Source organism: Bos javanicus, chromosome 1, assembly GCF_032452875.1.
Source record: "Bos javanicus breed banteng chromosome 1, ARS-OSU_banteng_1.0, whole genome shotgun sequence".
Lineage (NCBI taxonomy): Eukaryota > Metazoa > Chordata > Mammalia > Artiodactyla > Bovidae > Bos > Bos javanicus.
The window spans coordinates 141,282,229-141,294,934 of record NC_083868.1 but is presented as its reverse complement, the minus strand read 5'-3'; the positions used below and the strand labels follow the sequence as shown (position 1 = coordinate 141,294,934).

Genomic DNA, 12,706 nt, shown 5'->3' with positions numbered 1-12,706 from the left:
CCAGAGATCAAATTGCCCACAGCCACTGGATCATCAAAAATGCAACAGAGTTCCAGAAAAACATCTAATTCTGGTTTACTAACTATGCCAACGCCTTTGACTGTGTGGATCACAATAAACTGTGGAAAATTCTTCAAGATATTGGAATACCAGACCACCTTACCTGCCTCCTGAGAAATGTCTATGCAGGTCAAGAAGCAACAGTTAAAAACAGACATGGAAAAGTATACTGGTTCAAATCTGGGAAAGGAATACATCAAGGCTATATATTGTCACCCTGCTTATTTAACTTCTATGCAGAATACATCATGCAAAATGCCAGGCTGGATGAAGCACAAGCTGGAATCAAGACTGCCAGGAGAAATATCAATAACCTCAGATATACAGATGATAGCACCCTTATGGCAGAAAGCAAAAAGGAAACAAAGAGCCTCTTGATGAAAGTCAAAGAGGAGAGTGAAAAAGCTGGCTTAAAACTCAGCATTCAAAAATCAGGTCCCATTACTTCATGGCAAATAGATGGGGAAACAATGGAAACAGTGAGAGACTTTATTTTCTTGGACTCCAAAATCACTGCAAATGGTGACTTCAGCCATGAAATTAAAAGACACTTGCTCCTTGGAAGAAAAGCTATGACCAACCTAGACAGCATATTAAAAAGCAGAGACATTACTTTGCCAACAAAGGTCTGTCTACTCAAAGCTATGGTTTTTCCAGTAGTCACGTATGGATGTGAGAGTTGGACTATAAAGAAAGCTGAGCACCGAAGAACTGATGCTTTTGAACTGTGGTGTTGGAGAAGACTCTTGAGAGTCCCTTGGACTGTAAGGAGATCCAACCAGTCCATCCTAAAGGAAATCAGTCCTGAATATTCATTGGAAGGACTGACGCTGAAGCTGAAACTCCAATACTTTGGCCATCTGATGTGAAGAACTGACTCATTGGAAAAGACCTGATGCTGGGAAAGATTGAAGGAGGGAGGAGAGGGGACGACAGAGGATGAGATGGTTGGATGGCATCACTGACTTGGTGGACATGAGTTTGAGCAAGATCCGGGAGTTGGTGATGGGCAGGGAAGCCTGCAGTGCTGCAGTCCATGGGGTCGCAAAGAGTTGGACATGACTGAGCAACTGAACTGAGCAGGCAGCTTCTAAGATGACCTGCTGTGATTCCCGGCTGCTTAATATTTATTCCATGCAGTCCTCTGCCAGGTTATATAGTACCAAGGTGGTTCTGTGTGACCAAGTGTGTAGGCATACGTGATAGATTAAACAATAGATTAAAAAATGACACAAACTTCTAAGATTAGATTATAAAAGGGCCGTGGTTTCATGTCAGGGACTCTGTTTGCTCTTTCTCTCTCTCTCTCTCTGGGGTCATTGTTCTGGTGTGATCAGTGCCCTGCCTTGTGAACATTTGGGCTGGTTAGTGATGAGCTCCACATGGCAAGGAAAGAGGGCTCTGGCCAACAACCAAGTGAGTGAGCTTGGAAGCTCCCCTCTAGACTTCAGGTTTCTGCAGCCCCATAAGAGACTCTGGGCCAGGACCACCCAGCTGAGCCCCCTCTCAATTCCTGACCCTCAGTACCTGCACAAGGCCGTGAAGCGCTGCTAAATTTGCGGGTAACTATTACACAGCAATCAATAACTAATCCAAGATACTTACAGCCACATAGTGAAGTTATAAACACGCTGTAATTATGAAAAGAATATACACAAATTTCAGCATAAGGAGTAATTCTGGGAAGGCAGTGGGATAGGGTGTTGGCTATATTTATCTATTTCTACAATGAATTTCTGAAGAAAATATGACAAAACGTTAGCATTTGTTACATCTGGGTGTTCCCAAGTATGTGCATAATATATGGCTCCTTGCAACTGAAAAAATTTCATTTCAAACGTGTTATTACTTAAACACTTTAAAAAATAAAAAAGGCAGCATATCTCTTCCACTTACTATGGCACTTTATTCCACTGTCTGGCTCCTAATTGCTGCCCTGAGGGATGTAATTACTTTAATGGCTAAACAATTTGCACTAAAGAGGAGACAAAGAGTATATTCCCACAGCCGGTAAAATCTAATGTTTAAGTACCAAGAACTTAAATACATTAAAAAAAAATAGCAACAAAACTTATATAAGAACACCTAACAAAGAATGCATGGTGAAATGCAGGGAAGAATGTAGCTCTGCTTCAGTTCAGTTCAGTTCAGTTGCTCGGTCATGTCTGACTCTCTGTGACCCCATGGACTGCAGCACGCCAGGCCTCCCTGTCTATCACCAACTACTGGAGCTTGCTCAAACTCATGTCCATCGAGTCGGTGATGCCACCCAACCATCTCATCCTCTGTCGTCCCCTTCTCCTCCCGCCTTCAATCTTTCACAGCATCAGGTCTTTTCCAACGAGTCAGTTCTTCGCATCAGGTGGCCAAAGTATTGGAGCTTCAGCTTTAGCATCAGTCCTTTCAATGAATATTCAGGACTGATTTTCTTTAGGATGGACTGGTTGGATCTCCTTGCAGTCCAAGGGACTCTCAAGAGTCTTCTCTGACACCACAATTCAAAAGCATCAATTCTTCAGCACTCAGCTTTCTTTTTAGAAAGAAAATCCATACATGACTACTGGAAAAACCATAGCCTTGACTAGATGGTCCTTTGTTGGCAAAGTAATGTCTCTGCTTTTTAATATGCTAACTAGGTTGGTCATAACTTTTCTTCCAAGGAGCAAGCATCTTTTAACTTCATGGCTGCAGTCACCATCTGCAGTGATTTTAGAGCCCAAAATAATAAAGTCTGTCACTGTTTCCCCATCTATTTGCCATGAAGTGATGGGACCAGATGCCATGATCTTAGTTTTCTGAATATTGAGTTTTAAGCCAACTTTTTCAATCTCCTCTTTCACTTTCACCAAGAGGTTCTTTAGTTCTTTTTCACTTTCTGCCATAAGGGTGGTGTCAAATGCATATCTGAGATTATTGATATTTCTCCCGGCAATCTTGATTCCAGCTTCTGCTTCATCCAGTCCACTTTTTCACATGATGTACTCTGCATATAAGTTAAATAAGCAGGGTGACAATATACAGCCCTGAGGTACTCCTTTCCCAATTTGGAACCATCTGTTTTTCCATGTCCAGTTCTAGCTGTTGCTTCTTGACCTGCATACACATTTCTCAGGAGGCAGGTAAGGTGGACTGGTATTCCAATATCTTGAAGAATTTTCCACAGTTTGTTGTGATTCACACAGTCAAAGGCTTTGGCATAGTCAATAAAGCAGAAGTAGATATTTTTCTGGAACTCTCTTGCATTTTTGATGATCCAGTGGCTGTTGGCAATTTAATATCTGGTTCCTCTGCCTTTTCTAAATCCACATCTGGAAGTTCATGGCTCATGTACTTTTGAAGCCTGGCTTGGAGAATTTTGAGCATTACTTTGCTAGTGTGTGAGATCAGTGCAATTGTGTGGTAGTCTGAGCATTCTTTGGCATTGCCTTTCTTTGGGACTAGAATGAAAACTGACCTTTTCCAGTCTTATGGCCACTGCTGAGTTTTCCAAATTTGCTGGCATATTGAGTGCAGCACTTTCACAGCATCATCTTTTAGGATTTGAAATCACTCACCTGGAATTCCATCACCTCCACTAGCTTTGTTCATAGTGATGCTTCCTAAGGCCCAGTTGACTTCACATTCTAGGATGTCTGGCTTTAGGTGAGTGATCACACCATCGTGATTATCTGGGTCATGAAGATCTTTTTTGTATAGTTCTTCTGTGTATTCTTGCCACCTCCTCTTAATATCTTCTGCTTCTGTTAGGTCCATACCATTTCCACTCTACTTAGAGATGCTTAATATTAAACTACTTCCAACAGAAATTCACTCAGAAACATGCAGTGATTATGCTCTCTGCTATATTAAGTGGACAATCTAATGGCTGTTGCCATAGTAGCCTCTACTTTAGTGGTATTTAACAAGAGAGTAGAAATTGTGGAGAAAGTTGCTCTATTTCTTACATCCTCTGGGTTGAAGAAGGCAAAGAGTCATGGGAGATACAGTAGTGTTTCAGGTTGCAGAGAAAGCGCTCTTGCAGTGATATCTAGCTGGTTGAAAGGGTGAATACACACCTGAAAGGTAAACATTTACTCATGACTGAAAAAGTGACAAGCCTCAAGGAGCCGAGTCTACTCACTAAGGCAAAGTCAAAGAAATCCACGTTGGTATTTAAGATATACTGTAAGACATCCAATTGTACATGGGGTGGGATGATTTATTTATAGACAATATGAAGTGGCCTATAGTCCAGATGGGCTTCCCTGGTGGCTCAGTGGTAAAGAGTACGCCTGCCAGTGTGGAAGACATGGGTTTGGTCCTTGAGTCGGGAAGATCCCCGAAGGAGGAATTGGCAACCCACTCCAGTATTCTTGCCTGGACAATCCCATGGACAGAGGAGCCTGGTGGGCTACATTCCATGGGGTCGCAAGAGTAGGACATGACTTAGAGACTAAACAACAAAAGTTCCGATACAATTTTTCTATTTGCTATCTATCTTCAGTCTTCCATATTGTTATTTTACTTAGTGAGAATAGACAGTGTTGTTGAAATGAGAATATGAAGCATCACTTACCTACTTTATTTACTGGGCCTCTATTTTACAACCATGTTTTAGCAATTTAGACAGTAAGAAATAAAAACTGAAACCCACCTGTGAGCATTTGGCATTTTCCCTGTATACCCTCACCTCCTTCACTCCCTTCCAAATATCTCCACTGGTCTTAGGTCAAAGTGAAGGTCTGGTTCAAGTGCAGGCTACCAGGATGGTCAGCAGCTTCCCTATCAGTCCTACAGCTACAGCTAATGTTTAAGGCTATTTTTTTTAAATCAAATTCATATTTTCTTTCTTTCACTACGTAATAGTCATGTATTTCACTATAACCCTCAATTTTCTTCTGTTTTATCTTTTTGTTGTTAGTTCTTATCTACTTCACATTTCTTGTTCTTCCTCTGATCGCTAAAGAATTGCTTTTGAACTGTGGTGCTGACTCTTGAGAGTCCCTTGCACAGCAAGGACATCAAACCAGTCAATCCTAAAGGAAATCAACCCTGAATATACTTTGGAAGGATGGATGGTAAAGCTGAATCTCCAATACTTTGGCCACCTGATGTGAAGAGTCCACTCACTGGAGAAGACCTTGATGCTGGGAAAGATTGAGGGGAGGGAGGTGACAGAAGATGAGATGGTTGGATGGCATCATCAGCTCAATGGACATGAGTTTGAGCAAACTCTGGAAGATAGTGAAGGACAGGGAAACCTGGCGTGTTGCAATCCATGGGATCACAGAGAGTCAGCCATGACTGAGTGACTGAACAATCACCTTTAGCATGATATCAGCACAACTCAAGGATGTTCCTGAACCTGAATTCAAGGCAGTGGGATGTTTTCCATCCTCTGAAACCCTATCTTTAGTGCAACATCTCTCCCAGCCTCTACCCTGGTGCATACGCTTTCTTCATCCCTCTAGCAATTCAATTTCCTGCCACTGAGATCTGCCTTTTTCTTGCTAGCTTCGGCTATTAGTCAGAAGTACCTGATCCTCCCTCTAAACTGTGTGCTATGGGAACACTCCATTTCAAGTAAACTGCTTACTCTACAGACATTTCCTAGTGGAATGGGTTTAACCACCCTATCAGCTTTATTGTGCTCTCCTGGTCTTTCTGAAGAGCCACCCAGTTGTCAAGCTAGATATCGCTGAATAATACTGCTGTGTCATCCTCATACCATCTCCTCAAAAACATTCAATGAGAAAAACGGACTTCTTAGTTTTAAGATTTTAGGATTCAAAAAATAGCAATGACAGGCATTTAACTCTTATTTCATAATGAGGATATCTTTGAAGAAGAAAATATACACAGTTTATCTATGAATTTTCTTTTTTATTCATTTTGCTGTCATTGTCCAAAGACTGTAATTCACCCCCAAGGTCCCATAAAGTATTATTATTCCTGGTATGAGATGCCATTTTAAGTTTAATGTGAGACATGACTATAATGACTAACATTCATTGTGCATTTGCTGTGTGCTCAGCACTGACAGCAAGGAGATCAAACCAGTCCATCCTAAAGGAAATCAGTTCTGAATATTCATTGGAAGGACTGATGTTGAAGCTCAAGCCCCAATACTTTGGCCACCAGATGCGAAGAGCCAACTCATTGGAAAATACCCTGATGCTGGGAAAGATCAAGGACAGGAGGAGAAAGGGATGACAAAGGATGAGATGGTTAGGTGGCATGATCTACTCAATGGACACGAAGTTGAGCAAACTCTAGGAGGTAGTGAAGGACAGGGAAGCCTGGCATGTTGCGTCCGTGGGATCTCAAGGAGTCAGACATGACTTAGTGACTGAAAGACAACAGCAGCACTGGACTAAAAGTTTGGCATGAATTATTCTGATTCCTTTCTGCAACCTGCAAAGTACATTCTGTTGCAAAGATTTTGATTGTTGATGACAGGCATGAGTGAAACAATTCAACAGCATTGACTTGTCATCAAGACCTGCTTCCAAGTCAGTTATCTGACATCAGGTGCTCTCCCGAGGTTCCCTGTCTGACGGGAGCATCACTTACCTGCACAGGGGCTGGCTGCGAAGCCCACTCTCTTCTGAGCTCTGTCAAAGACCACGTAGAAGCCCTCCATGACTGTAGCACCAATCACTAGTGCGTTGGTGGAAGGCGAGATGCCGAACCGGTAACATTCATAATTCAGGCCAGCCCCCATCATGGGCTGAATGTAAAGCTGTTGAAGAGGAAAGAGCAAGAGAGAAAAAGCCCAGATCAGGCAACATCGCAGAACTGTTGAGGTCGCTGTGTGCTCAGTCCCTCCAAGGTGCCATCGGAGCTGCAGAGAATGGAGAGGACGATACCAGCCCTGCCATCCGGGACTTGGGACCATGTGCCTGGTGAGGAACCTGCTGAAGTACAGCAGCATGCACAGCACCTCTGACTGTACACAGGTACACCCATCTAGGAGTCATCCATCTGTCCATACATCCACCTGCCACCTATCTGCTCAGGACTTACTGAACACTTCATAAGGCCTGGACACTGTCCTTGGTACCAGCAATACAAAGATGAATAACATGTTCTCTGCATGATCAAAACACGCATGATCAAAGTGACGCACGAGGAAGATGAACATCGGTGTACTTGTCATGTGCAGCGAAGACAAGAGGGAGGGGGTCTCCAGGCAGAAAGGTGTGCAAGGGCCCAAATGGGTGGTTCTGGAGTCATCACCCATTGGACATCAACCAGCTGCCATGTCCAGGGGGTGGGTACAGCAGTTTTAAACCAGGCACTGATTGCTGTCTATCTGTAAACCCTTCTTCAAGGCAAGGAATCATCCTATTCTCAACTCTGTTCTTGGCTCCTAGGTATCTCATATATGCTCTGCACATAGTAGGGCCTCAGTAAGTGTGTGTTAAATGGATGAGCTTGATCAGTGTAATGAAATAGACAACTTCTCCTGAGGGTCAATATAAATTAAGAAAAGGTAGTGGATGTATTTAGCTGCTACTAAAACACTTCTATTTAAGGCCCTGTAAGCAGGTCCTAGAGTGCACACACACACACACACACACACACACACACACACACACACACACACCTGCCTTTGAATGAAAGAATTCCATAATAAAAGCCCCCCAAATCACCAAATAAAATGCAACTGATGACACTGACACAAACATGATGCAAACTGAATTTGTATCTTTCACTCTGACCTTTCTGTGTGTCCCCACTGACTTCCAGTAAAAACTCCAGACTGTAAATTCTGTAACATGTTGAGAAAGCTCCAGTGCTGCTGTGTCTCAGAGTAAAATGCCTGCCTTCAAACTTAAATAGCACAAATAGACAATCTGGTGGTATTTAGGTTGAAACTATTTATGTTTTTAGGATTATACGAAAAAAAATCAGAATTTCCCTGTGGGCCGGGGCTGCTTTTTAAAATAAGCCAAATAGGATTTCCTGGTGGCTCAGGTAGTAAAGAATCTGCCTGCAATGGGGGAGACCAGGTTGGATCCCTGGGTTGGGAAGATCCCCTGAAGGAAATGGCCTCGCACTCCAGTATTCTTGCCTGGAGAATCCAATGGGCTGAGAAGTCTGGCAGGCTACAGTCCATGGGGTCTCTAAGAGTTGGACATAACTGAATGACTGAGCACACACATACAGGATTCAGCCCATGTGGTTTTGGAAAATAGAGCTGGGCACAGGCACTCTGTTTTTTGACATGACTCTTCTGCACTTAGAATCGATCATCCGTCTACTGCTGCTGATGCCTGGATGGTCCTGGGTAGGGACCTCATTCTAAGATTTGGGTGGCCAGGAGCCTTGATGATTGCTCTGAATGTCAGGAAGGGCTTCAATCAGGTAGGGCTGGGAGGGAGGCCCCCAGCGCCATCCCCAAGGGTGTGTTACTAGAATATGGGGCTCATGAGGTTCTCATAAGGTGATGGTTCCTGACTGTCATCCTTTCCCATCAAGGCAATGGAAAGCAATTGGGATGGGGATGATGAAGGAGAAATCAGGACAACAGGGGAGAGCAGATTTTAAAAGACTGAAAATGTGGACATGTCAAAGTCAACCAAGAGATATCTACAGTCTCATAAGTGAGAATAAAACTGAATTCTTATGCAGAGATGTGCAAATTAAATGCAGTACTCCCAGACCTCCTTCATTATCTTTTCACGCTCACCCAGCGCTTGGTCCTGAAAGCGGTTGATGGGCCCCAGTGGATCTTCAGCTCAGATGGCTACTGCCTGCTCTGGATGTAATGACAGACTTCACCCTGCAAGCCTGCTTTCCTCCTGCTTCTTAGAGTCCCTGACTGTCGACTCAGCCACACGCCATTTATTCTGCAGCTCACATTTACCTCTGTCCTCAAGCTGGGTTTCAAGTTTAGTGACAAACCACACTGGTGAAATAATGTCCACATTTTGCTGGTGGCCTGACCAAAATTTAATCACAGAGAGCACATAATTTTAAAGGTGCTGAAAACATATCATTCTCACATCACCCTACGCAGTGCTGTCCACCCAAGGATACTGCAGTCTTCTGAAAATGTCTTTGACGAGTATTATTATTTCTCTTTTTATACTTAAAGAGACACACACAGAAAGGGAGAAGTGACCGTCCAGAGTTACAGAGTGAGTCAAGGGCAGTGCTGTAAGTGTAACTCAAGCCTCCGGCTCTGTGTCTGTGTCCTCTGTTGAGCTGTTATTTCTCTTAAAGCTTTCAATCCTAACCCTAACAGCTCTCCATTTTTGGAATGCACTTCTCTATATAAAGTTGAGAACAGGGAAAAGGCAATATTTATCATTTCCTTTTTTCTTCTGAAATTATTCCTCCTTCCCTATCCCCCAGTCCCACTCCTTTATCTCAAATTCACCAAACTGCAACAAAGACACATTCATCTGTCCATTCAACAAACAGTTATTATGCACCACCCCCTCACCAGAGAGCAGTGTTAGAAAAGGAAAGATGATCTTTGAATCTCATGATTCTCATCTTCAAGGAATTAATAATTTAATGGGGGAAGAAATATAAGCGTGTGTGCAACTAAAGAAAAAAGAAGTCAAATGAAAATGACAACAGCATAAACTCAACCCTGAAGATGTGATTCCGGGCCAGATGAGTGGACTAGAAAACATGCATTATAAGTTTGCAAGGCAAGCTCACAAGTGGACCATTCTGCTCGGCAGAGGTTCAACAAAGAAGAGTTGTTTGCGTTGGGTCTTAAAGGATGGGAAGAATGTGGATACACAGAGGGAGTGGGGAGGAGGGGGGCATTTCAGGCAGTGGAGGGTAAGCAAAGTGAGGAGATGGAGCAGGCGCCCAGTACTGGAGGACAGCCACCAAGAGGGGAAGGAAGGTCAAGGGTTCAGCAGGAAACAGGCTGGAGAACCAGGGCGGGTCCTGTGAGGTCAAGGAAAGCCGCAGTGGCGAGTCTCCAGGATGGCAATAGTGGGGTAGAGAGCTGCGGCTTAGCAGGAGGAATCTGGCAGTGGTTTGGAAGGAAGAGAGGGTGGGGGTGTGTGGAGGGCACTCCCGGGGTCCTGAGGTGGGAGTGAGAGGGGATGAGAGTGAGGGCTCTGCGGATGGAGAGAGCAGGGAGAGGTGAGACGGGGGAGGACAGATGCTTAGGATGGAGGAGGAGTCAATGATTGCTTGAATATGGAAAAATGCATAGCTTCATCTCTGAGCATCCAGTTTCAGTTTCTGTTTATAAATAAATTGGAACTAACCATATATTGGTGTTATTGGTACTTATTGCAAAAGTGTCCTCAATGCTTGACCTTTCCTGGTAGGCACACCATTGTGATGTGGCCTTGCAGTTCTCCCCATTGGGAATTGGCATCTCCATCCTCCCCTCGAGAACCTGGGCTGCTCCTGGCCTGGTTTGGGAAACACGGCACCAGGAGTCCAGTTCTGGGCTGGACTTCAGGAGCCCCTGTGAGTTTGCTTTCTGTCTCACAGAATCCCGCTGCCACCCTGTGAGCCAGGATGGTGAGAGACAATGGTCTTATCTCTCCATCAACCAAGACACCAGATATGCAAGTGAGGCCACCTGAGACCATCCTAAACCAAGGCCAACCTATCCCTGGCCAACTATCAGCTGACCAGGGACATGTGCCTGCAGAGACCAGCAGACCTGCCCAGACTCACGAGCAGGAATAAAAGCTCACTGATGCAAGCTGCTGTGTTTCATGGTTGCTTGTTACGTAGCATTATCACAGCAATTGTTACCTAATACAGGTGTGATATCGAAATGCATATATTATGCATGAAGTGCTTTACTTTTGCATGTTTCATGTTAAAAAGACAAAAGCACAAATCTACGCTCGTACCTGAGGCAGGATAGTTATACGGAATGATCTGCTGGAGTTCTCGTCTCTCAGGTAGATGGAGATTTTAGGGAAATAAGACCAAGGTGTTTCAGAATTCGTCCAGCATGCCAGCTGGGAACCAGTCCAGAAACCTTCAGAGAATTCTGGAATCTAGACAAAACAAGATCACATGACAAACAGTGACAAGTCTGGCGCATCAACAGGAAGTAGCTCCCAGCTCTCCTCGTCACCTTGCCAGATGCCCACGGCGATACACTCTGTTTAATTTGGACAGCAGAGCGGAGACATCAGTCCTCTGAAAGAGTGATGGTGATGACAAAAATAAAAATTAGAAAAATTACCCAGGCATGTGGATTACTTACTGATATTAGACCTGCCACAGGCACCTTAGTCCTCAACACCCATATCAGTGCAGTAACAGCTCCCCCTCCACTTTACAGAAGCGGAAACCAGTGCTCAGAGAGGTGAAATAACTCACCCAGAGTCACACTGTAGTAGGCAATACCCTTTAGAAGAGAGATCAGATTTTAAACGTGCTCAAAGCCCTTTTGGTCATCACTTTCCCTATACATTCCCCGAGCCCAGTAAGTTTCCTCCTGGTACACAGCCCTGTGGTGACCCTCTGCTCTTCTGGAACATCTTTTTTCTCCTCCAGATCTCAACTCCAATTCCACCTTGTCCAGGAAGTCCTCCTTGACTATCCCCCACAGTGCTGGTATCCCACCATGTATCTCTCTTCCTTAGCGCTTCTCTTTATAGCAGTTATAATTTTACATTTATTGGTGTGGTTGGTTAACTTCTGTTTCTTGCAGGAGAACCTGATTCCTCTAAGGATACAGGTCTGCTGTCGGCTCCCCCATCTCCTCTCCATAGTCCTAAAACCTGGCCCACAGGAAAGACACAGGGAATGTTCTTGGAGAGAAAAAATGAATGACCAAGAACACAGAACGTTCACTGATGCCTCTCATCAGGGGATGGAAGGGTAAAGCCGATCATGCTTGTCCACTAGTTGCTGAATCTATAAGTTAATTACAAATCACTCCTGAGCCCTCTCACCAGATCCAGTGGTCTCTAAGAGCAGACCTGCCCTCTTCCTGCCAGCTCCCAGAGAGAAGGACTGTGTCGGATGGGTTTCTTTCCACACACCCAGTACATTGCCCTACTCAGGTCAGTAGCAGAGGTGCCTGTGATGGGGCAGAGCTAAGAGGACACCTGATGAGGGGCATCTAGGAGGGCATGGGGCAGGGGTGGAGCTAGGAGGGCATGGGACAGGGGTGGAGCTAGGAGGGCATGGGACAGGGGTGGAGCTAGGAGGGCATGGGACCAGGGTGGAGCTAGGAGGGCATGAGTCAGAGGTGGAGCTAGGAGGGCATGGGACAGGGGTGGAGCTAGGAGGGCATGGGACAGGGGTGGAGCTAGGAGGGCATGGGACAGGGGATGTGAAATGGATGTGAAGTGGAGCTAGAAGAGGTTGATTGGAAGGAAGAGGTGTCTGTTGGGGTCCCAGAGGAAGAAGTACATGAGCTAAGTTGAGCAGTAGGTGAGTGTCAGGGCGGGCAGGGCACGGAACCTGTCCCACGGGACACCATGAGGCTATGGAGGCTGGTACTAAGGACAGGAAGGAGCAGGAGTTACAGCTGGGAGGGACCCATGGGCACCATCAGGCATTTATCAGAGCTCAGTTATCAGGGATCTGAGCACATGAGATGTGATTAAGGCATTCTAGCAGGATTTGTGTAGGTCACTTCTTTGAATTTAATCTCCAGGGAGTCAGCCTGCGCTAGACAGAAGCATTTGAAAGTCAGTGACCAATGGGTGGG

The 12,706-nt window shown here is 44.8% G+C and overlaps 1 protein-coding gene across 1 annotated transcript in view; it reads right to left on the bottom strand.

Annotated features, from left to right (window-relative positions):
- BACE2 (beta-secretase 2) overlaps positions 1 to 12,706 on the bottom strand; it is a 111,816-nt gene that overhangs the window by 26,871 nt on the left and 72,239 nt on the right. The window contains exons 7-8 of the mRNA XM_061422046.1: positions 10,887 to 11,036; positions 6,613 to 6,781 (exon numbers count right to left, since the gene is read on the bottom strand). Of these exons, the coding sequence (XP_061278030.1) occupies positions 6,613 to 6,781; positions 10,887 to 11,036 (319 nt within the window). The remainder of the gene's footprint in view (positions 1 to 6,612; positions 6,782 to 10,886; positions 11,037 to 12,706) is intronic.